This window comes from Thamnophis elegans, chromosome 14 (assembly GCF_009769535.1).
Source record: "Thamnophis elegans isolate rThaEle1 chromosome 14, rThaEle1.pri, whole genome shotgun sequence".
Taxonomy (NCBI): Eukaryota; Metazoa; Chordata; class Lepidosauria; order Squamata; family Colubridae; genus Thamnophis; species Thamnophis elegans.
The window spans coordinates 23,008,041-23,032,900 of NC_045554.1; the positions used below are offsets into that span (position 1 = coordinate 23,008,041).

Here is a 24,860-nt window from a genome sequence, read left to right on the forward strand (position 1 = left end):
TAGGAAAGGCCACAATTGGTGCACGACACAAAATTGAGCAAAGGCCCTCCTAGCCATGCTGGCCACCTGCTCCTTAAGCAGGAGTCGTGAGTCCAGGGGAATTGGCAGGTTGTGCCTCAGGGCTGTCTGGTTCAGTGCTGCCCCACGCAAATCCAGAGCAGAGACAGAAGAGCCTCTCGGCCAGAGCTCCTCTGTCTTCCCATGGCTCAGCCTTTTTTCCTCCCTCCAGACATCTGGAGCCTCCAGGCATTGCGAAGAAGCACCCACAGCATCACCTCATCACCCTTGATGGGGAAGTACAATTGGGACAGATGAGCTCACCCAGTGGCTTCCTGTAGATGTGAAGGGGATGAGGACAGTGGCACAAACACCCACACTACAAATTAGGTTTTTCTCATGTCCTTTCTGAGAGGGAAGAATTGTAGAAATGTAGCAGAAAAAGTAAAAGTGAGCTATTGGTTCATGTTTACAAGCTGAACTTAAGCTAAACTCGGATAAACTAAGAAATTGCTGTCAGAATGTGATTCTGAGTCATTGTTTTTTGGCTGAATGAAGCTGCTTTCTTCTTGGGGTCTGCATCAGCATTTGGGATGGAGGGGGATTCAGAGACACTCAGGACAGCAGCAGTTCAGAAGAGGAGCAGACCAAAAGCAGGACTTAGCTGCTCCTTTTCTCCACTCATTTCATGGGAAGTCTCAGCAGCGAGTTCCTCTGTGTGTGGAGAGTCCCTGTCTTGGTCGGAGCATCCCTTTTAGTGAGTGGCATCTTGGGTCAAACTCCAGGCTCAGCTGTCCCAGGTCATGGGGATGGAACAGAGGCTGAAAAGATAACAAGCAGTCAAGAATGCCCTGCAGGCCACAGTTATTGGTGGTGGGGGGGGGCTCTTTCGCTTAGGGCAATGGAGGGGAGGAATCGCATCTTAAAGTAGTAGGACCCACGATTTTTGATGGCTATGAAATTGGCATTGGGAGACCCAAGAACAAAGAGGTGGTGATTGTCTCCCCTTGCCATGCCCGAGGAGGGGAGACCTTGCTAGGCCAGTCCTGATGTTCTTCATTGTGGCTCGGTTGCTAGGATTCTGGTCTGTACCTGAAGGAGCTCATCGAACCGGTGCTGACGTGCTTTGGAGATGCTGACAGCCGGTTGCGCTATTATGCCTGCGAGGCCCTGTACAATATTGTGAAGGTGGCCCGGGGTGCCATTGTCCCACACTTCAACGTGCTCTTTGATGGCCTGAGCAAGGTAACCACTCCTGAAGGTGGAAAACAGTTCCTGGAGGGGAGGGGTCCCCCAGCAATCTGGAAAAGGGGAGGAGGACCATCCATGTCCTTGTGGCGCCCCAGCCACCCTGAGCCAGACCAGGTCCGGCGCCAGAGCATTTCCACACAGCAGCACAGGGTGCTGGAGGCTGCCTCAACGATTGGTGTCCTGTGGGGTGGGATCTGCCCAGGCTCTCTCCAGGTCCTCTGAAGATGAATGGGGTGTGAGGACAGAGGCCTCCATACGCAGCATGGGGGAAGCTGCAGCGTAACCTGGGTCTTGGGAGCAGTGGGAAGTTCTGCATCGCCTGCAGGCTCCTCCTTTGGTCTTTTGTCCTTCCCAGCTTGCTGCAGATCCCGACCCAAATGTCAAAAGTGGCTCTGAGCTGCTGGATCGCCTTCTGAAGGTACTGCTCCCTTCTTGTCCATCAAAACTGGGGGTGACTGGAGGGAAGGCCTGAAGAGGGGAAACAGCTGAGATTTTGGGGGACAGCTCTGAACCAGGAGGTGGGATTTTCTGAACATATTTTCCTTCTTGGCTTTCAGCCTGTGCAGAAACGATGGAGGTGTAGGGAAAGGTCCAGGGTTGGGACCATTGATGGCTTGTGTCTTGCATGTGCGTCTGGTCTTTTCCGAGCTGTCCCCTCCCCTGCTTCCCACCTCTGGGACATCACATGCTTCTCTGGCACCTTGAGAGACTTCCTGGCTTCACTAACCAGGGAAAGATAGGCCGGTGGCATGGTGTGAGTGCCATTCCCTGGAGCAGCCTGCAACTGCTCCATGTTAGCTGAATGTTTTAAAAACAAAAGTGTCTGCCCTCCCGCTCCATCTGGAAAGGCAACCTGGCCTTAATGTGGGCATGTAGGAGCAGCAGGAGTTGCCATGGCTGGGTGTGCCTTTCCTGGCTCCTTACTTGAAGTGGAGCTGAGCTGGCGCAGGTGAGGCACTTTGTCCCTGGTCTGTGGACAGGCCTCAGCTGCACACTGCGCCACGAAAGACCACGTATCCTCTTGAGTAGTCAGAACAGGGGAATCAGATTGCAGGGGGTCTGATTTAAATTAAGACATGCTGTGGCTTGAAAGAGTAAAATCTGTAAAGAGATCAGGAGTATACAAGCATTTGAAAAATAAAAACAGATTTGTTAAAAGAATAAACGTAGCATGAAATACAAATTGTAATGCATTAGGACAGTTGAAGGGACAATTGAAGCAAGACATTTTGTAGTACGGTAATAGTGTGACCACATTCTGGTTCAGACAATGACAAAAGTTTTCCCAGTTTTATAGAAATCTTACAAAAAGAAGCATTTAAAACTTTGAAAATCTCATTGGGCTTTTGAAAAAATTCTTGCCCTTCATTATTTAAATAAATAGAAGAGAAAATAAAAATAGAGCAAAACAACACAATTGTTGAAGTTGTTTTGCCAAGCCTTGTAGGAGAAACCCTTAGACAACAACCTTTTCACTCCGGTATTTTAAACTGAAAACCCTCCTGGTGAGGCAAACAGTTTAGGGAAATAGGGAGAGATCTGGGGCTCCACAAAGTTCTGGACCCAGAGGGCCTGGTAGCTTGCCCGCCGCAGGGAGGATCCATGACTGGCTGCAGGGATGAGTTCCTCTTCCTCTCTCCTCTCTGCCTTGGCAGGACATCGTGACAGAGAGCAGCCGCTTTGACCTGGTGAGCTTCATCCCGCTGCTGCGAGAGCGGATTTACTCCAACAACCAGTATGCCCGGCAGTTCATCATCTCATGGGTGAGCGTGGTCCCTCTGCTCAGCTTTTGTTACTCTGAGGCAGCTCCGGAAGTGGGGTCTCGTTTCTCCTTAGCTCCATTTGGAACAAGCACGCATCTTCTCTGAAATCTCACTGCAGATAACAGGCATAAAGCATGTTAACCTTGGAGTCCTTTTATGGATGGCTTCATGGTCCTGAGTTAGCACCAACCTCCAGAGTGACCACAGATCGCTTTTTTCAAGGATGGAGGACTTAAAGGCTGACCCCATTTTACTTTTAGTCCTGATTTCTCCAGCAAACCCAGAGAAGCGTTATAGATGTTCATAGGGAACTTCTTGATTTATTGTGGGAACTTGGCATCTCCCCATGGCAGCAGCCCTGCCGAGAGGGAAGATGGCTGGTCCAGAGTCAGCCATGGAGCCCTCTGGCTAGGTGAGGACCAAACCCACATTTGTCTGGTCCACACCCCTTGTTCCTTTCCTGTGATGTGGCCGAGATCCACATTCCTCTTGCTGGCTGAGCCCCTGAACTCTTGTGCTACTGCAGAGTGCAGCTCTCTAACTCTGTGGTTTTGCTCCCTCGTGTGCTAGATCTTGGTGCTGGAATCTGTTCCTGACATTAATCTTCTAGATTACCTGCCGGAGATTCTAGATGGACTTTTCCAGATCCTAGGCGATAACAGCAAAGAGATCCGTAAAATGTGAGGACACTGTTGGGTCTGGAAATATGTGTCTGGCAACTGAGCTGCCAGTCTAAACGCGGGGAGGGGGATGTAAAGCTCTCTGAGCCTTTAAAAGGTGCCTGAGATCAGTGGCCGCTCCAAGGCAGAGGGAGGCATCAGGCTGCACAAGCAGCTGATCAGCTGCCATTGTCCAAATCCTTCCAGCAGTGCAGTCTAAAGTGGGCTTGTTTGAAATGGGCGGTGCTTCCTGTTAGCCCAAGTCAATCTACAGGCAATCCCACAGAGCATCTGGCTGCCCCCTGGCTGTGGGTGGGAGGACAGCATGGATGTTTCCTGAGCCCCAGCCTCACCTTTCCTTCCAAGTGCAGAAGAAAACCCCACAGTCTGCAGGGAGTAAGTTTTGTGTCAGGAGTTTTGGCTGATTGCTGTCTTTTCTGGAAACGTGCTTCTTATAATCCTAAACTTCAGCTTCGTTCTGTGCTCTTTTCATTCCTGGCCTTGTCCTTCAGGTGTGAAGTGGCGCTGGGAGAATTTCTCAAAGAGATCAAGAAGACCCCTGCCAACGTCAAATTCGCTGAGATGGCCAACATCCTGGTCATTCACTGCCAGGCCTCCGGTACGCCTGCATTGCTCCCTGTTGTGCATCCCTTGCTAAGTGTTTGATCCGTCTCTGAACCCGATGCTTTGCAAACATGGAGATGAGCCACAAAGTGCCCCAAGTCAACCTGCTCCAGGCTCAGCAGGGCACAGCAGCATCTTTCCAACGTGGTAACTCCTTTCCAGCTTCCCAAGGACCCGGCCTAACCCCCCTCGGCCGGCTGACCCCTCTCTGCATTTGTGTATTATGAGGAATTCAGGCTCTTAGGCCTGAGACATGGCAGAGCTGGCATAATGAGCAAGAAAGGAAGCCAGGTTTGTGTTTACATTCTTTGGCCAAGAAGGATTACAAGAGACTAAGCAGGTGCACCTTGGGAAATACACATCCAAAGCAATGTATTGGCACCATCAGCTACGAGGGCACTGTGCAAATAGTGTAGTAGTGTTGTTATTGTTGTTTGTTACATTTATTTGCCTCCCATCTCACTCGAGGGCTATTCTTAGTGGTGTCCCTGCTTATTCTCTTGGCCTTCCTTCCTCTCGTATCTCTGCTATGCAAGAGCGGGGGGAGGAAAACCAACAGGTCAGGCACAGCGCAAGGTGCATTGGCTGTAAGTGGGATCAGTCACACGGCTAAATGAGGGCTTTGGTCACAAAGTTATTTCTTCAGCGCTGTCACAACTTCAAATGGTCGCTGATTGAGGCAGCTGGTGAGTGTTCCTGTTCTAAGACTCTTCCGTCAAGCGCACCTTGTGCCCTGCTTCCTTTAGCTTGAGACTCATTTGGCATTTTTTCTCTTTCTGGGAGATGAGGGCAGAGGTGCCTTGGGCTTATGAAACCTGCGGGGTGGCACCTGGGGTAGAAGCAGCAGCCGAGCTTTCACTTTGTACACTCCTTTTCCCACAGATGATCTCATCCAGCTGACTGCCATGTGTTGGATGCGGGAATTCATCCAGCTGGCCGGCCGGGTGATGCTTCCCTATTCTTCTGGGATCTTGACAGCCGTCCTGCCCTGCCTGTCCTACGATGACCGCAAGAAGAGTATCTGCTCTGCTGCACCTCTTGCCTTGCAGGGGGTGGGCTCCCCAAGGGAGCCTGCTGCTTTTCTAGCCCCACAGAATCCTCGGGCGTGGGGGGTGGGTTATGGCTCCATTGGTGAGTCTTGGAATCTGAGGATTCCTCCAATTTCCCTGGGTGGATTTCAGCCATGGCTCCTGGGCAAGAGAGCAAGCTCACAACTCTCGGTTTGTTTGAAAAGTTGTGTGTGTGACAGAGAGAGAGAGCGAGCACTGCTTCAGTGGTTACCTCAAAGTCTAAACTTTGACATTGCATGATATAAACTTATATTATTGGTGACAGTGCTACAAATCAAGAAGCTAAATGGGCCTCCCCATTACGCACAGTCCCAAAAGAGGAGGCTCTTCGGTCCTCTAGTAACCACATGGGTGTCGTCCTCCAAAACTCTCTCTTGCTCATCAGGGACCTTCTCCAGGCGAACGGGTGGGGCCCTGTCTAGCAAGCAAGTGCAGTCACTCTGCCCTTGCAGGAGCTTTGGTTGAGCCCAGTCTTGGTAGCCCTCACAAGGTAGATGGTGAGAGGGAGCAGGAGGGGTGCATGTGGGAAGGAGAACCTAGGTTGCCCTCCATGTCGCAGCCCGGCCTGAGTTTTCCAGAGCTGGAAATCAGTTGCAAAGCCTCAGGAGCCCTTCTGAGCATTGGGGCCAGGTAGGAGGAGCTCCCTCTGATCCCAACCTCCCCACCTGAGAGTCTGAGGCTCCCCAGTTTGGGGGTCTCCTGGGGGGGGGATTCTCCTGGTCTTCATTGGAAAACTTTGATCTTTGATCAGTGAAATACAGATATTAAGGAGGTGGCCGCTGTATGCAATCAAACCTTGATGAAGTTAGTGACCCCAGAAGATGATGAAGCAGACGAGGGCAGGGAGCCCCTGCCGGCCCACCAAAGAGAGGTTGGCCAAGAAGAGGCTGGCCCCAAGGCAGAGCAGTCCCCGAGTGGTGAGTTCAGTTTTCCAAACCCTGGAATAGCCAGGAGTTTCTTGCTGAGGTTGAGGCAGCAGCAGCATCTCCATCTTCTGGGGGCTAAGAGGACTTCGCTTGGGCCTCTGGGTCTCAATTAAAGAGCATGAAGGGCAAATTGCTAAGCCTGGTATCCGCTTCCACCTTTGGCCAGGCAGTGGGGTTTCCCTCAACCAGTTTAGGGCTCTGAAGTGGCTTTGGTTTTGCCTGGATCCCCTCCCTTCAAACCGCCCGGGCAGGCACTTACTGCTGCCCAGAGTGGCCGGCTCTTCCTTGATCAATCACAGTGGCGAGAACTGCAGATGTGAAAAGACTATTGCGAAGGGTCAGCCCTCCTGAATCTATAGGAATGGGAACTTCTTTTGCCCTTGTGAAGTTGCTTTCTCCAGTTGGGTTGTTACTTTGAATTGCGGATCCCTTTTGGTTCCCCTACTTTCTCGCCATCTCTCAGGTAAGGGATTACGAAGTCATTCAACCTGCATCAAATTGCTTATTTATTTGGGCACTGGCCAGCTCGGTTTTAATGGTCCTTTTGCTTGAGTTGCTGCAGAACCAGCAGGTGGCCTGGAAACTGTAGGGGGGCCAGAGTGTGGCTGCCGAGGCTGTGGGCCCCTAGTTGGGAAAGTGCTGGCCTGGGAGTGGAGGCTCTGGACAGCTGCGGCCAGGCACTTCCCAGCCAGCTCTCCTTAGAAGCTAGGAAGCGCCCTAGAAGACCAGCGGGGAGTCCCACACAGGGAGGGTTTGCTCGGGGGCTGGGCTTTTCTCCTCAGAAGATGCATGTCGCCCTCTCAAAGAAGCCAAGGGAGAACTGCTGCTTGTTACGTTCCCTGTACAAGAGCTCCCTGGCCTCGAGCCCGTTGCCCTTCAGGCGGCGTCCATGGGCCTGGCTGTGGCAAGCTCTGCAGAGAGCTTGTGCTTTGCTGATGAGGCAGCGATGGGGGACGATGTTTCGCTTTCCGCTCCTCTGGCAGGCAGAGCCAACTGCCTAGAATGGGTCTGAGTCCTGAGCCCGGGAAGAATGGCATTTGCCCCCCAGCTTCCTTCCCGGTCGATTTGGGGGAAGGGGGAAGCTCAGCTACACTCTCTTCCTTTAGGCTGCCTAGATGTCTCCAGTGAGTCGGATTTCAGTAGCACCAACATCTTCCTGCCTGCCAGGTCAGTTACTCCCTTGTTTTGAAAGATTGAGGTGTGGTGGTGGTGGTGGTGGTGGTGGTGGAGGAGGAGGAGGAGGAGGCCTGTGCCAGGAGGTATGGGAGGTGGGGTGGAGTGAGCAGATCACTCTTTTGGGCTGTGTGGAGGGACAGCTGTTCCCTCTATCATCCGGTTCCCAACAGCCCTGTGTTTCCCTCCATCCAGAAGGGAAATTAGCAAACCCAAGCCAGGAGCAGAATCCAGTTGCAGGGTTTCATTCCCCCGCATGTGCAGTTTTTCTAACTCTGAAGGGGAAAGAGGCTGGTCAGTAGGCATATTGAGGTTTGAGCCCTTTGAGGAAGGAGCCACCTTGGGATGGCTCTCCTGTGGTTCTGCTGAACTTTTGGGCAGCTCCTGGATTTCTGCCGATCTCCATTTTTGCCAGTTGTGCCTATCCCTGTGAGATGGGTTGAGCTGAGAGAGTGACCGGCCCAAAGTCCCTCAACTGGCTTTCATGTCGAAGGTGGGATTAGAACTCAGAGTCTCCTGATTTCTAGCCTGGTGCCTAAATCACTAGACCAATCTGTTGCTCCTGCGTTTACCTGCAGCATGGAGAGAAGTTGTGTAACCCTGAACCTTGATGGGATTGTGCAGGTCCTGGATTGCCACCTTCATGATTCAACTACTGGGATGATGACGCGGATTGCAGTCTTGAAGTGGCTGTACCACCTGTACATCAAGACACCCTGCAAGGTGGGCCTTCAGATCCAACCTGATTTTGAAAAACCAGTTTCACTGCGACTGACCTTTGTTTTGACTGGAAAGGAGCCATTTAAATAGCAAATGTCATGTCACCTGAACCGAGGAAATCATTTCTTGATGCTTCCATAGATGTTATTCAGAAATAAGAAGCATTCTTCATTTACCCATGTGATAAATTCATTGTGTTTGGTGCATACAAAGCAGCATGTCCACCACTGATAGCTTGCTACATGAGAAGCTGTGTCTCTGCTTGAAGCCAAAAAAGGGGTGCAAGGGAAAGTCAATCACTGAAACACAACAGAGCCTCTTTTGGCAACTGTAGCTGCTGCTTTGTGCACCAAAGTTCTGGGCATAGCTGTGCTAAATACGCTTCCCCATTTAATGATAATTTACCATTCTGCCTGTCTGGCTTGAAGCACCTTCCAAGTTCCCTGAAGTTGAAGCTGGGGTTTTAGGCATCTAACACTGGAATCAGTTCTCCATCAGAAGACCTTCCAAGAAGAGGGCTTAATGGGCGATAGTCATAACCAGGCAGGAGAGAGAGATTCTGGATGGTCAGACCCTTGGAAAAGGAGCTCTAACCCCTTAGGAAAGGAAAATGGGTCTGTGTGAGTTTTTGTGGGTGATTTGTACTCACCACTATGAACGAAATAGAACAGTCACACCCTGAAGGATAAAGGGGACACAGTTGTACCCTACGTGAAGACCAAGAATTATTGCTGGTGACTTGTGACACCCATTTCCAAGAATTCTGGAGCACCCTTTCCCTCAAAGCGTGATTGATATTTTTTCTGAAACCCCTTAAAACAGAGTTTGGGATCTCAAGTAAATGGTGAATTTGTGAGGTGATCCCATTATCTATACCTTTGAATCTGCTCTCCCCTAGTCCTTGGGTATTTTTTTATTGTGGAATATTTTAATGTTGTTCCTTTCGTGGCTTCTTTACCACTCAGAGTCACATTTTGTGAGATGGAAGTCTATATAGATATGATGAAGTAAATAAATCACTAAGCCCAGTGATAATTCTATCTGCCTGCCAAATATCTCTAATGTGTTTCTGGTAACACCTTCAGGTCTTTTTAGAATTTGGGCTGAAACATGATTGGATTGACTTTTTTTGAGTATTCTGGGTTCAGTTTTCTGGCATATCCGGCCAAGCATAAGAAAAGCTTCCTGATAATATATTTGAGGATAGGCTCCAGGGAGTAAGGAGAAATATTATAGAGACACAAGGTTCTTCCAAGAGAGTGAAGGTCCATCACCAGGCCCTTGGAAGATGTAGGAAGGATGGGCCAGGCCCTGAGGACACAGGAGCTGTTCTCCTCCGTCTGATCTGCCTGTGGAAGAGAACCAGGAAGTAAAGGAGAATCCTGTAACTGAACAATTGCGTTTTCAAGTCCTGTCCACGGAAAGGAATTGACTGCTGGGACCACGATTGGAATTTCCTACAAAAAGGATTGCTGCCAAAAGGATGGGTCTCACCTCACAAAGACTGATCCAAACTTTAGAGAAGGTCAAGAAGGGGGACCTCTTCCAGTGAGAGATCAAATGCCCCAGGGGACACTGATGGGCGTGCTGGTGAAGTATGGGCTGGTGCCACTATGAACGGATAGACAGCTGGTCTGAAAAACATTTCAGAGGGCGCGAGGCAACTTGCCACAGGACAGTTCAACTATTTAATTATTCCCATTCACATTTCATTTTGCCTCTCCTTTTGCATCCTTTTTTTAATGATTCTATTCCACCATTTCTTCAATATTATTGTAACTCTTGTCCTATGGTGAGTTGTCCTAGACCCACCATGAAGGGCATTCCCGAAGTCCCAGCCACGCCTCTTGTTTACCAGACCTGCCTCAAAGGCTGACACAGAATTGGAAATATAGCAGCACTTTCATTCCCCAAAGAGAAAAGGGAGTGGTCGAGGGTTGTTTTCTTTCATTCAAGGCTGTGGGGTGCAGAATGGTGGGTTTAAATTGTGAAAGGTGGATTCAAAGGTTTAAAAAATGGTCTCTGTGGGGAAGAATGGGGAAGAGCAGTGGCCAAGGGAAGCCATGGCCTTTCCTTTGTTGAATGAAAAGTTGGGCCCCACAGCCTCAAGGTCCTCTTTGGTTTCACTATTTTACCAAAATTAGAACAGTCTGTTAGACCACTCAGATGTCTGACACCATCTTTATTATTTTTAAAGTTTTTGTTTTATTCCTGATATTCTGCTAGCAGAACTATTACAATTTTTGTAGCATCATTGTGCTGTGAATTCTTGTAGGCCAGGGTGGTTGGGAGGCGTTATCCCTCCACACGCAAGGGGAGTGGGGGACGGGTCCCGGATGGAGCAACACAAGGCAGGGGCAGGGAGGGAGATGGCCTATAAATAAATAAAACATTTCATGATGCTTCTTGACTTGTCTCCTTGAAGGTTTCTCTGCTTTTCAGATGTTCCAGCACACGGACTGCTTATTCCCAATCTTACTGAAGACCTTATCTGATGACTCTGATGAGGTAAGTGAAGTTTCTCTGCTGTTTTATGGTTCACCCCACAAAGCCTCTTCTGGGGCTGCTTCATCCTGGCCGTTTCTGAACTTCTTTTGCCTGACTCTGACTAATCCACTGCAGTGTTTTTTAAATTTCCTTTCCTTTGGCCCCTGAATCAATGAAATGAATTTGTGTGACCCCCGCTTTTGTTTAGTTTTGTACCCCCCCAGCGTAGCCGTTTTTACTGTCACTTTCATTGATCACTATTCCCTGTTTAACTTTCTGGGAGTCGGGCAGAGTTGGGCAGTGGGCAACCTTGGACGCTGAATGAAGGCATTCTTTCTCGCTGGGAAAGCTCCTGGTGAGCTTCCCAGCCAGGGAAAGGCTTCTCTGGACTTCGGATCCAACCAGGGATTCCTCCGGATAGGTCCCTGCTTTCGCACAGACATGGAGGTAATAATATGCAAGCCTATTTCCACCTTTTCTGAAATATTCTGAGTTTTTTTCTCTCAGAGGAGACAACTCCTTTGTGTGTTGTTACCGATAATTGTATGTCCATTTAGCTTTGACAGTGTGAATGTGAAATTTAGTTCCTCGCCCTTCTGTGATGCTGCCAAGAAAACAAATTGCCATGTCCCCCACGCCATGTTTTTCTGGGCTTCTCTCCCCCCTCCCCGTTTCCCCCTGCCATTCCTTCTAGCTCTTGGAAGGACCATCTTTAGGTGATGCTTTCTAACGACTCAGATCTCTCCACTTGATGTTAACTTTGGTTGAAATAAACTAAAACCTTCTGGTTCTTGGCAATATCGTGATCAGAAACCGCTGCCGTTCTTAGATTGTGCGCTTATTGGTATCGATTGGTGGGCCTTTGGCCTCGTTAACTCCTCCTCTGCTGTGATGGCCAGAAGCTGGTCTCTTGCAAGGGCTGCTGTCTCCAAGGGCGCTTGGACTTCTCAGGGAGAATCCTGGATTCCTAGAGCTCCGAAGAGCCTTTGTCCATTCCTTCGTTTGCTGCATGGGGAGCTCTGGATGTTTGCTGAGCCCAAAGTGGCCATGACTGGAGGGTGTCCACTTGCAAAGGGAAACTGAGGCATGAGTGGGAATATACAGGTGCTCTACTGTTTTTTAGACAGTTAAACCGCCGGATCAAGCCAAAGGAAACACCTGTTTGTGGAAGGAACTTCCCATTTCTGCTTGCTAGAAGGCTAGTGGTGGAATCGCCCAGGTGGTCTCTGGGGTGGCTCTGCATGAAAGCTCCCGAGAGCTTTGAAAGGGCCGGTTGTGTTCTTTGTGGGCAGAGGCTCAAGCTGGCCTGCTCCGTGTGCCCTTGGCAAGCTTCGAAGCCTCATCCTGCCCTTGGCATGAGTCGGTCGTCCTGGAGGGGGCACTAGAGAGGCTGCTCAGGGAGCAGGGAGAGGGCCTGCCCTGGGTTGCTGCTCAGGCGGGGCAGGGAAGTGTTCCCACCTGGAAGATTTTAGGAAAGGGCCATGTCTCTTTTGTGGCAATTGTGCAGCTCTTAGGTGAGCCTGGAAATTTGAATCTGAAAGGGGGTCATCATCTGGAGGGCACTCTCAAGGCAGCTCTGCAGCAATTCCCCAGCTGTGTCCTCCTCCCCGCCTCCTGTTCTCCCTGAGCAGAATGGCTTATATCAGTTCCGGAGACCCCCAGCCTCCCCCCATGGCCTTCCTCCATGCAGCAGAGACAGCCCCACTCTGGGATTCTGGCCTCCTTTGTCCCACAGGCTCTTGGCAGCATTTAATGCTGTAGATTAAACCCCACTGCAGACCTCTTTGCCTGCAATCCTCTCAGGTTGGCACAGCTGCCCCAGCATAGCAGTGGGGGAGGGTGTGAGTGTGTGTGTCTGTGTCTGTGCAGGGAAGCTGCCTTTGAGCAGCAGGAGGAAATGCTTGCAGAGCTAAGGGACCAGGCATGTGACTCTGGTTGCAGCCAAAGTCTTTTGAGGTGGGGGCAAAGTCAGCTGCTTCCCTTGGGATGATCTAACTCCCCTCCGAGTCAGCGCAGCCAAGACGACCTGCATTTTCCCAAAATCCTTGTTCTCAAATCCTTGCTCTCCGTCTCTCTGCCAATCGGCAGAAGGCTTCTGAACACTGGTGGTGGAAGATGAATACCAGCTGCCTCCTTTCATCTTCATGGGATGCCAAGGAGAACAAAGGGGTCCTTGTTCACAATGTAATCCCTTCCCCCAGTATGCCTCTTCTCTGCCATTTCCCCCCAAGACTCATTTGAAGCCCTACCACCCTTGTTTCCTTGGAGAGTTGAGCCAGCCCCCCCCCCCACTTCCCAGGGTGTCCGAAAGAGGCCCAGATGCTCCTTCCGAGGGGAAGAGGCCCATCTGCTGTGGGGTGGGAGGGGAAGGGTTCTTCCAGGGCTGGGAACTGGCAGCTGGAGGTGCTGCTCAGGAAGGAGCAGCTGACGGCTCCACTGGCACTGGCCCTGTTGCCATGGCAGTGCTGGGCATTGGTCTCTGGCAGGATGTGGCTTTCCTTGCCGTCTTCTCCCGTAGCTCACACTGCAGAAAGAAGAGAAAAGCTGCTCCCTGGAGAGACGTGTCCTGCCTGTGAATGGCTCGCACCCCGGCAGGGGCCCCGAGTGTCCCCAGGGAGGGTCCTGCAGGTGGAGTCCTGGGGGGAATCACCTGACGGTTTGTTCCCAGGCCATCAGGGGACTCTCGGCTTCCAGAGGGAGGGAGAGGTTCCTGGCCGTCTTGGAGGATTGCCGAATGAGACAAAAGTCCTTTCATCCCTTCCATGATGGAAACCAAAATAATAGGGAAGCAGGAAGGAGAGTCAAGGAAAAGAAAGTGGCTCCCTTCTCACACCACTTCATCCTTTCAATGAGAGGTTAAAACGGTGACCTGGGAGGAGAGGAGGTTGTAGGCTGTGGCTAGTCTTCTCCATGGGCATTTCACTGAGGACTCTTTCCTTCCTTCCTTCCTTCCTTCCTTCCTTCCTTCCTTCCTTCCTTCCTTCCTTCCTTTCTTTCTTTCTTTCCTTTTTCCCTTTCCCCTTTCCTTCCCTACATAGCCACCCAGTCTGTAAATGTGACTCTAGGTGGCTAACAATAGATTAAAACAATAAAATAATATTAAAGACCAAGAGTATCTGTTTATAAGCATGTCCCATTTCTGCATAGTTTCCCCCACTGCTTCACCTGCTGCCATGATGGGATCCTTTGCAGTCCTCCAAGGCTGCCTCTTGACTGAGTATCCAGGTCTGTGTCTGGCAGCCTCCAGGGGCCCTTGTTGCTTTCTGTGAAGCATTTGGTTGCCCAGGGTGAAGAGAAGATGCTCTGGTTGGCTTCCGCACAGACACCGTGAGGGTTGTGTGTTCCCTTTCCATCAGGGACTCAAGGTGGTGCCCAGAGCAGTTCCTGCCCTTCTGGCACCCGATGAGGTAGTTGGGCTGAGTGAAGTTCCCCGTTGGAGAATAGACCTGGATTTGAATCTCCTCCGTTCCTGGTCCAACAGGTGTCTCTCCTGAAACTGAGAGCAACCCACTTGCTAGCATGTGCCCGGAGTGAGCCCAATCTTACCTTTTGGAATTCCCAAAGTGCATCTTGGAAGGACCCCAAGGCAGGGTGGGGAAGAGGGACACCTATGAGGAGACTTTGAATTCAAGTCCCAGCTCTCAGCTGACCTCATGAATGCTGGGATGCCTCTTCTGAGTTGCAGAGAATTTGAACTAGGAGGTGCTCTACTCTCAGGATGTTTGACTTCTGGGGCAGTCTGTGGGGCAGCTGCTGCTCTTCAGGAAACAGCTGGGATGTCCAGCAGCTGGATCTGCTGGCTCATGTGCAGCCTGATAGCCTAAACAAGGAGGATCCTTTGGAATCGGGGACAGAAAATTATTCAGGGGTAGCACATTGTGAATTCCTGTCTTTTTCTTTCTCCATTTTCATGATTACATTTAAGGAGTGGGAAGGGTAGAGAAACGCAGAATTCCAGCTATCATCTTCAGTAGGAGGATGAGCCATCAAATTGACATCGACACTTAGCAACCATATAGTGGTCGTCCATGATGGTCTCCCCTTAACCTGGTCTTTCGTGTCTTTCAGCACTGTCCTCCGCCCGCCCCCCCCCCCCCGTCCCCCTGCTGTATCTGAGTCTTTGCTGCTGGTTGTCCTCTTCTTTCTTTTCCATCCACTTTTTCCAGCATCAGAGCCTTCTCCAAAGAGCTGAGACTCTCCCGTACTGCCCACCTCTGCTCAGGTTCATTCAGCTTTTTAGAGGTGCACACCCAGAGTGGTAGCAGGCCTCGGGCATTCCCTTAGAATAAGCAGCTCCCCCTGCTCCCTCCCTACCACCTGCCTGAGTTGCAAAAGGAGCAAGTGGGTCGGGGTGCTTCAACACAGGTTCCGCTGCAGTCCCTTGAATTTGTTGAATGCCGTCTGGCATTGCATAGCCCACTTAGTGGCTGACACGGCTTTGCCTTTGCCCTTCGTTTTAAAAGGTTGGTGATCAATAACACAATTTTGGCGAATGAGGGGATGAATTACAGGTAAAACTTGGCAAAACCTAAGAAACTTTGTAATTGCTTCCTGGTGTGGGAAGCGGCCCACTCAAACACTGCCCCCGCCTTTTCTCTACTCCATGAGCTATGTGGTAACCCAGGTAATAATTTTATCTTGGTGAAATTTGCATTTAGAGAGCTTTTGCCGACAATTTGGCCACTCGAAGTCTCTTTAGGACCACTTGCACTTGCTTCACATGTTCCTCCATCATCTCAGTATTTAATAAAATATCAATCAAATGCACCAACTCCTCCTTGTACAAGTAACCATGCAACACCTCATTGATAAGTCCCATGAAGACAGCTGAGGATCCCTGCAGACGAAAGGGGAACACTTGGGAATTATCCCCCAGGACAGTTAAATGCCGTTTTCCATTCATCACCCTCCTTGATCCAAAGAAGCCTCCTACAGCATCTCCTTTAGTAAAGATTTTGCCTTTGCCTAGATGTGCAAGCATGTCCTTCATGAGGAACAGTGGGTAAACATTTTCTCTGCACACCACAGTTAGTCCTCTAGAGGAACAAATAAACGAAGGGTTCCATGTTTTTTTCTCCTGGAACAGGGCTCTGCAACTGGGGCGGGGTGGGTGGGTGTTCCGGCAGTCACTACTGCTGGTTCACTCGTGGCCGTGCCACGTATGCCATAAAAATGGATGTGCACATGTGCAAAAGTGAAAAACAAGATGGCGCCGACTATGGCACTGCCAGGAGAACTGGTTTGGGAGCATTGCAGGCCTGGGTCACTGCCAGTTGCAGTGACCCATGCTGCCAAATCACTATTGGTTTGGCTGAACCAGTCCAAACCGGTAGGAACCCACCACTGGTCTGCAACCTTAAACACTCAGAGCCATTTGGACCCGTTTCCCACAGAAAAGAAAACACTGAGATCCACAAAACCTGGGTGGGTGTGGCCAACTCAACGTCTCTCACCAATCCTGTCACATGACTCTCCCTGTCTCCCTTTCTCTCTTTCCCTGCCTCCCTTTCTATCTCTCCGTCTGTCTCTGTCTCTCTTTCCCTGCCTCCCCCCTCTCTCTGTCTCTCCCTCTCATTCACCCCTCTCTTTCTCTCTGTCTCTTTCCCCCTTTATCTCTCTTTCTCACCCTCTCTTTCCCCCCTCTATTTCTCCTTCCCTCACCCATTCTTTCTCTCTTTCCTTCTGTCCCTTCCCCTCTTTCTCTCCCTCCGTCCCTCTGTCTTGTCTCCCGCTCTTTCCCTCCCTCTCTCTTCCCCCTCTCCCTTTCCCTCCCCCTTCTTTCTCTCTCTCTTTCTCCCTCTCTTTCTCCCCCTCTTCTCTCTCTCTCTTTCGTGTGTGTGTGTGTGTGTGTGTGTGTGTGTGTGTGTCCCCTCTTGAACCATTTTCAAAAATAGGCGAGGGTTGGTTTTTTTTGCTGATGTTATTCTTTCTTCTTCTTTGGGTGATTTTTACCATATGATTTAAATCAAGAGTCATTTCAGGTTCCCAGATAAATGAAGCTCTTTCATCCCCCTGCTGGGACTCCCTGTCGGCTGAACCCACCACTGGCTGGCCCCGCCCCTCGCCCTCTCCTCCCGATCACTCCTCAGCTGGCCATAGAAGGTAAGGGCGATGACAGGGGATGGAGACTCACTCCATATTCCAGAGTGGGAGCAAAGCGCCCCTGTATGTGCCTGATTTTAGTGCTGCGCGCACCTCAGTGACTCGGGGAGACCTGTGACTTGCTCTCCACCTTGCAGAGCACAGTTAAATTTAGCGTGCTTCACAATGGGGGAGAAGCTGTCCCCTCCTCGAGCCCATTATGACAAGGAGCATCGGCTGCAGCCAGGGCGGAGAGCAAACCGTGCGTCTCCCTGAGTGACTGAGGTACCAACAAGGGCTGGAAGAAGTGCCCGTAAGACCCAGCAAGAGATAAGGCAAGTACAGTGACACTTTGCTCCTGTTCTGGAATATGGAACAAGTCTCCATCCCCCGCCATCATCCTTACCTTTTCAGGCCAGGCAAAGAGTGACTGGGAGGGGAGGGTGAGGAGCGCAGCCAGCCAGTGGTGGGTTCAGCTGACAGGGAGCCACAGCAGGTGGACGAAAGAGCTGCATGCAGCTCCAGAGCCATGGGTTTCCGACACCCGGTATTTGTCTATGAACGCTCAAATCTCTTCCAGCTCTCGTATAGTCATCAAGTAAAGTTTAGGCTTGGAGCTTAGCCCCAGGAAGGATTTCAATACCACAGTCGGTGGGCCAATGAGGTAGGAGCGTATAGGGCGCTTCTCACTAAACATCTCCCCTAGATCCCAGGACTCCTTGGAGATTCTGGCCTCACATTTTGGGTGCTCCTGCGCAGCTGCCCCTAACTCCCTCTTTTCTTTGGCTTGCTTGTTTCTGGAACCTCTTTCCCTTTTTTGGCCATTTTGTGCCGGATTTTCAAGAGCCCCCTCCTCCAGTTCACATAAGATGGAAATTTCTGGAGCCAGGACAGTCCAAGCAGGAGGGGTTTCTCAACCCCCAGTGCCACTATAAAACTCCGTCGTTTTGCACTTTCCCATTCTCATTTCCACTGGCTCATAAAATGAGCCATGACCCTTCCAGCTACTGTCCCATCCAGTTGACAAAAAACTATCGGCACCTTCAGCTGCGTAAGTCTCAGTCTCAACTTTTCCCCCACCTCGGGGCTAAGCACACACCTGGTTCAGCCAGAGTCCATTAGAACCAACATCGTCCCTTGGGTTGCTGACAAGGGCACCACTAGTTACACCGGAATGGATATGGGGATTACATATTAACTTACCAGGAGATCATTGTCAGAGTCAGTTTCATTCTTACCCAGGCTGGTCAAAGCTCCCGCCCCTTGCAGCGCTGTCTCAAGGGTTCTCAGAGCTGGCTTCTCTGTCTTCCACCTCAGGGTCGGCACCACTGGGTTTGGTGAATCAGCACTCTGCAGCTTGATGCGCTTCCTCCTTGCACTTGGAACACGCTGGTCTGGGCCCAGATTCACTCTTTGCTGGGGTTCCTTATGTCTGGGGGATGGGGGAAGGATTTGCACCACCCTAGTCACCACAGTGTTGGTCTCGGACTAGGTCGGTCTCTCCTTCATCCACCAGGACATACTAGGCACCACATGAGATGCATGTATGTCATTGAGGTTGTCTTTGAAGCAGTCAATCAGGATGTCCTCAGATCAGGTGGCCAGTCAACACAGCAACTCTCGGAGCATATGCATATCCTGGGCATATGCAGTCACCGATCTTGGGTGTGGTCTTCATCTAGGTCCGAGCTTTGTGCTCCACCCATGGGTCCTCAAACTGTTGGCAAAGACGTGCCATGTAGTGGTTGTAGTTCTGCAGTTTGGGGGGGGGAGGTTATCATTGTGGTGGGAGACCATCCATTCAGTGGCTGCACCCTTGAGAGCCATGCATCTTACTCAGGATGCCTCTGTCCTCAATTCAACTGCATGTAGCTCCAAACTTGGGTCAGGAAGAAGCCCAGTTGCTTAGGGTCTCCCATGTACTTCATTCCCAAGGCTGGGACCTTTGGGGCCTGGCATTTCCAAGGAGCAGCTCCTGCAGGTGGAGGGGCTCGTGCAGCAGCAGCTGATGATGGTGGCATTGCTGGTGCTGTCGCTGTCCTGGCAGAACAGGTACCGCTACCTTGGCACAGCAGCTCTGTCCATGGCTGGGCAGAGGAGCCTGAGACAGAGTTTCCTGGGCTCTCCAATTCTTGATTGCCTCTTGCAACAGGTACAGGGCATGGCTCAGTATGGCATCCTCTGGGTATGCATCACCTCTGTCCCCCTGGCGCCAGTCCCGCCTTTAGGAACCTCTATTTCCTTGCATACAAATTCCTCCGAGGGTTGTTCCTCTGGGTTTTCTTTTCGCCCCATGCCCAATAATCATCGATGTCTAGCTCCTCCAGCCATACCGCTTCATCTCGGGTGCAACACGGTCTGGGAAGGGACCTGCCCACAGCCCCTGTCTCCTCCTGCTCGCTCTCATGGCTGGACATTTAGATGCTCATTCCCTACGGTAGACTGCAGTCTCTGGGTTGACCATTAAAGCAGACCTTGCCCAACACTAAGGCTGCCATCGATCAATCCCTAGGAAAGAAAACCCTTGACTCCATAGATTCAGAGAAAAAGTAATTTTACTAAGAAAGAACTGATTGCAACAAAAGTCAGAGAAAGTCTGAAATAAAATGAGTGTAAAGAAACAAATTATAACAAATTGAAACTAACCCCAGAGCCCAGCCCCACTAACCAAGCAACCAGAATCCAGTCATCGACCATGAAGATGTTTTGGGAACGTCTCTAGTCCAGGTGCATTGTTCCTCCTTTGTGCATGCTGATCCCAGGATGGTTGGTCTTGAAGATATTAAACAACCCAAGCTGGCCTCTCTGAGTCCAGGCCTCCCCATTGCTTCTCAGAGATTCCAGTTTCACCTCCTGCATGCTTCCCCTCCCAAATACCCATTGCCCCTCCTCCCATTTCCATGGCAGCTGCAGCTGGCAGCAAGCTTGAAAGAAAGTGAACATGATCAGGCCTGACAGTTGGAGTCAAAATCTATTGCACCCCATCCAGACCCTCCAGGCACTAGGACAGGACATCCACAGCATCACTCATGCATCTCAGGGAAGAGATCAAAAGCTGGTTTTGTCAGCATATTGATGATAGCCCACACCAATTCATCAGATCACTCCCCCAGTGGTGCTGTGCAGATTTTAAACAGAAGAGAGAGCTGAGCCCTGGGACACCCCACAAAATAGGGCCCTTGGGCTGGCTCTTCCCTTCTCTCATCAAACCTTACAGGACCCATCCCAAAGGAAGGAGGAAAACCAACACAACACAATGTTGCCCACCCCCAACTCTCAAAGCTGGTCCAGAAGTACACCATGATCGATGGCAACAAAGGCTGTTGAGAGATCAAGAAGCACACGGGTGGCCCATTATCCCCATCCCACTCCCGCCAGAGATCACCTGAGATGGATCAATGCCATCCGCACTGTAACCCAGCCTGAACCCTGATCGAAAGAGGTCCAAATAATCCACTTGAGGATCCTCTGCAGCTACCACATGACAATTTTCTCCACAATCACCTCCAAAAGGGGGCAGTTGGAGACTTGGACAAAAAGTCCTTAAAGGAACCACCCCTCCCTCAAATAATTATTAACACCTGCCCAGACCAATCACAGATCCCTCCTTGGCAGCCCTAACCGACTGGAGGGTATGATTTAAGGGAGGGGGCTGAAAGAGCCCCACCCACTTCAGGGGCAAGGAGATCAAATTCAGTCCTGCAGATGCCCTTACAAGACTTGACTCCCTGGTTGCTGCCCATTTCCTTGTGGTCTCATCAGCCATTTTCTCTCTTGCTGATCCCAGGTTATTCTCAAGGACCTTGAAGTCTTGGCAGAGATTGCCTCCTCCCCTGCTGGCCAAATGGAAGGCCGAGGGCTGCAGGAGGGCCCCGGGCTCCGGTTGGAGCAACTGGACCTGCCTGTGCCCACTTCGGCCAAAAGTAGCCAGGCTGTCTCCTCCTCCTCCTCCTCCGGTAAGTGCTTCATCGCCAGCCACTCCCTGACCAAGGGGGCAAGTTCTGAGCAGCCCTGGGCTTAAGCTTCTCATTCCAAGGGAGGCCATGAATGGATAGAAGTTGCCTCTCATGATGGTGGAGGAGCAAAGCTTCTGCCCTGTCTGCTCTCTTGGGGGTTGAGGGAATGTAGCAAGGTCTTTCCATTGTTAGGCTGCGTTGTGATGCTTGGAAGAACAGAGCCAATGGTATTGTAATGGAATCAAAATCTTGGCTTTCTTCACCTCATCTTGATTTTTAAAGCCGACTGCTTGGCCTTATTCTTGCATGCTCAACCTGAGCTGGACAAAATGAAGGAGTAGTCTCTGTAAAAGGTAGCTAAGAGCAGTGTTAAAACTTCATATAACACCCGATTCTCTGCTTCTAATGACCAGCTGGGTAGGCGTGGCTGGGTGGTCATGTGACTGGGTGGGTGTGGCCAACTTGACATCACTCACGTCGAGGGACCCTTCGCCTTGCCTGGCCTCTCCTGACCTGCAACAGTCGTAAGGTGAAAAACGCTCGTGCCACTTTTTTCAGTGCCATTGAATGGTCACTAAATGGACTGTCAAGGATTAACTACAAAAATATAAAAAGCTGCTTTGTTTGCAAAAAGCTGCCCTAAAAAGCAATAATTAGAGATGGGGGAATATACACTGAAGATCAGTGATAATCACAGCAATCATGGAAACCTAAACCATTCTGTCAGAATACCTTCCTTTTCATCAGCTATGCCTGCAGCCCGGAGTTTCAAATCAGGCAGGGTGCCAGAGCATCTTGAGGAATTAAAATAGTTAAAATGCAACAATAATTATCAGCAGCCAACTCTTGCTCCTCAAGTGAAGCAGAGAGGTCCTGTAAGCTCTCCAGAAAGTGGCTGGGCACACTTGGGCTACAAAATGCCCAGCTGAAGAGAGAAATTGACAAAAGTATATAGGGGACCCAGGTTCAAGCCTCCCGAGCTAGTCAGGATTACAGTAAAATTAGTACATGCCACAGATATCTAAATAAACTTGGACCCTGGTGCCATGTTACTAAGCCTTATTATCATGAGAGAAAACTCATATGAATTGGAGGAAGCATCCATAATCCTACCTCCTTTAAAAAAAAAAATCATACTATCAGTGAGCAATCATGTGCTTTGGCCACTCCAAAGCAATGCAAGAGACTCCTGTCCCAAAGGTGCTTTTTCAAGAGGAAACTGAACTCTCTGGAAACCAAGAAAGTCCAGTTGCCTCTTGAAAAAAGCACCTGGATGACTGAAGAATCCCCATAGACAAGAGACTCCTGTGCTCAGTGAACTGACAAAAGCAGCCTTTCCCACCCAGGAGAAGCAGTCATTAGATCCATTTGCGCCACTTAAAGATAGCGGTCAGTCTCACTCACCTTGCAAGCTATCCTAAAGAAACCATCCAGATTTAAGGAAAGATCAGATGCCCCCAGAAAGGCAGTTTAAAAAATCAGCCAAGCTTGCATCCTGCCTTTTGGAAGTACACCTCAAAAGGACGCTGCCAGGAACCAGTAAAGCAGTGTAAAAAGCTTTTTAAAAAGTACCAGACAAGGAAGAGGAAATTGTGAAAGAACAAATGGTAAAATGGGCACAGAACTTTGGCTATAATATTGAATTAGACAAATGGGAAAAAATTTGGGGAACAAACTTTAAAATGACACTATCAGTTGCATACAAGGAAAACCAGTACAAAATGTTTTACAGATGGTACCTGGCACCAACAAGGTTAGCTAAAATCTTAACAAATACTTCCCCAAAATGTTGGAAATGCGAATCAATACACGGAACATATTACCATTTATGGTGGACCTGTGAGGTGGCTAAAATTTTTTGGAAAAGGATCAAATTGGCTGGAGGCAATAACAGGGAACCTGAAGTTTTTTTATTAGGAATAATGTCTGCGAATACAAAAAAGAAATCCAGTATTTAATATTACATATAATTACGGCGGCAAGGATTGCCTTTGCCCAGAAATGGAAAAACAAATTAACTCCAAGCAAAGATGAAATAATAAGAAAGGTTATGGATTGTGCTGAAATGGATAAACTAACTAAAGAAATCCAGGGAAAATAAGAGTCAGAATCCTACCAGATATGGGATCAATGGTATAGGTGGATGGAGGAAAGAAACAAGAATCAATGAAGGAATATAACAAAACTCAAAAAATAATAGTTATGAGTAAAATAAGAGGGTTAAGAATGGTGAAATCCAAATGAAATACAATAGAAGGGGAAATAATATAAGGTGAGCGGTATCAATTGATAATTGCTATTAGAAAGAACAGGAAGCTCCTGTTTGTATTGTATTGTGTAAATGTGGTGTACGTCTAAGTTTTGTGTGTGTGTATCTTACATGTTTGTTAATTAAAAAATAAAAGTACCAGACAATGAAAAAAAACCTCCAGAGAAGTGGCTCCAGCTATGCTGCCAAGATCCATTAACTGCTGTTACAGTGGAGCTGGGGGGGCTTGGAATCCGAGTGGGTGGGGAATGACCAGCCTAATGATCCAATATAACAGGTTTGGCTGTTAGGTTTTACAAAAGATGACCATTTCACCAGGAGCCCTTCCTCCCTGAGGATTTGAGCAGGCTTTTTCCTGTTTTGAAGCACAAGTCTGCAGAGATGATTCTCTGGCACCAGGCAGTTCTGCTCCATTGCACAACATAATCCATGCCTGGCTCTTGCGGGTGACTCTGCTGCTCTCAGTTCATTCTTGAGTTCACGGCCTTCCGTATTGAAAGGATATTTCTCCACGTTTGAGTGCACCTTCCAGGCCTTGTTCTTTGTCTTTTCCAGCCATTAATGCTTGCAAAGAATCATTAGATGAAATGAAGCAAGCCTTTCAATCTTCAGATAGGCAATTCAGCCTATATAAATCTTGGCAATAGGGAGGATTTCTTGGATGAAGTCTTCACCAAGTGAAGAACAACCTGGTTTGGAAGCCTGTGATGGAAAATTAGATCTAGAAAATGAGACACACCTCTGGGAAAACTTTTCAGATTCAGATCAAAGGCAGGTGGGCAAATGAAGCTGAAAAGGGCGATGAAGGTAAGGGGGCAGCCTTTTCTCCTAAGGTTGGTTGCATGCCTGCCTTTGGCACTGTGTTTGTCCCACTTATCCAGATTCATTGGGTGATGGATTTTTGGAGGTTAGTACTGAGCAACTAAACAAGATGTTTCATCTTCCCAGGAGAATTCCATTGTCAACTTATCATGGAACTGTTAGATATTCAGCTGAGCTTTTTTAAAAAAAAAAACTATTGAAAATATGTTTATTGTGACAAGTGAATAATTGTCTCCTTTTCAGCCAGCTTCTCTAAGATACTGTGTTGTGCAGAGTTGTGTCTGCACCCTGAGGAGGATGCGCATGGCTCACTTGTTTCGGGTTCCAAAGACATTTGACCATTTTTTCTTTCTACTTGGGGCCTGCAGGAGGAGCAGACTCCTTTGGTTCAGGAAAGGGAATGAGGAGCCCTCGCTAACAACGCTCTGTACATTCCTTTGTTGTCTGCAGAACAGGTGGGGTCACCATTCCTCTTCTTTAGCTAACCTCCTCTCTTTTCTTTCCAGGAGCCAAGAGCATGGGGTGCTCTCCCTCTACCCCCACCATGAATTCCTACTTCTACCAGTTCATGATCAACTTGCTCAAGAGGTTCAGCAGTGAGCGGAAGCTGCTGGAGACCCGTGGAGCTTTCATCATCAGGTGAGCCCAGGATATGTCTTCTCCTGCCTCTGAGTAGTTTGTCCTTCATAGGTAGCCATGATTGGAGCCTCCTGCCAACTCTATGATAAGCTCCTGGCTCTGACTCTGGTCCTTTTCTGGAGATGGGGCCAGAAAGAACAACCTCCTGGCCATCAAGTTAGTAGCAGTACTGTTGGTCCTCACGGGAAAGAAAAATTTGCGAGCACTTACTGAAGGGTCTAAAATGATATGCCTGTGTTTTAGAAATGCTCTTCAGCAGCTGACCATTCTGAAATCTGGAATGATCCTAAGATAAATTCCTATGGGCTTTTGCAAAATTAATTGCCTACGGGCCCTGTTTTCAGTTCATCACAAACATTGGAGAGAGACATCATTCTTTATCAGTTATTGGACTAACCTCATCCGAGATTGGTTTGGGTCTGG

The 24,860-nt window shown here is 49.5% G+C and overlaps 1 protein-coding gene across 2 annotated transcripts in view; it reads left to right on the forward strand.

Annotated features, from left to right (window-relative positions):
* VAC14 (VAC14 component of PIKFYVE complex) overlaps window positions 1–24,860 on the forward strand; it is a 43,612-nt gene that overhangs the window by 3,687 nt on the left and 15,065 nt on the right. For both annotated transcript variants that reach the window (XM_032230763.1, XM_032230764.1), the window contains exons 3-14: window positions 1,075–1,242; window positions 1,604–1,666; window positions 2,904–3,011; window positions 3,582–3,691; window positions 4,183–4,289; window positions 5,177–5,311; window positions 6,126–6,281; window positions 7,397–7,457; window positions 8,042–8,186; window positions 10,626–10,691; window positions 20,539–20,707; window positions 24,305–24,437. In XM_032230763.1, the coding sequence (XP_032086654.1) occupies window positions 1,075–1,242; window positions 1,604–1,666; window positions 2,904–3,011; window positions 3,582–3,691; window positions 4,183–4,289; window positions 5,177–5,311; window positions 6,126–6,281; window positions 7,397–7,457; window positions 8,042–8,186; window positions 10,626–10,691; window positions 20,539–20,707; window positions 24,305–24,437 (1,421 nt within the window). The remainder of the gene's footprint in view (window positions 1–1,074; window positions 1,243–1,603; window positions 1,667–2,903; window positions 3,012–3,581; window positions 3,692–4,182; window positions 4,290–5,176; window positions 5,312–6,125; window positions 6,282–7,396; window positions 7,458–8,041; window positions 8,187–10,625; window positions 10,692–20,538; window positions 20,708–24,304; window positions 24,438–24,860) is intronic.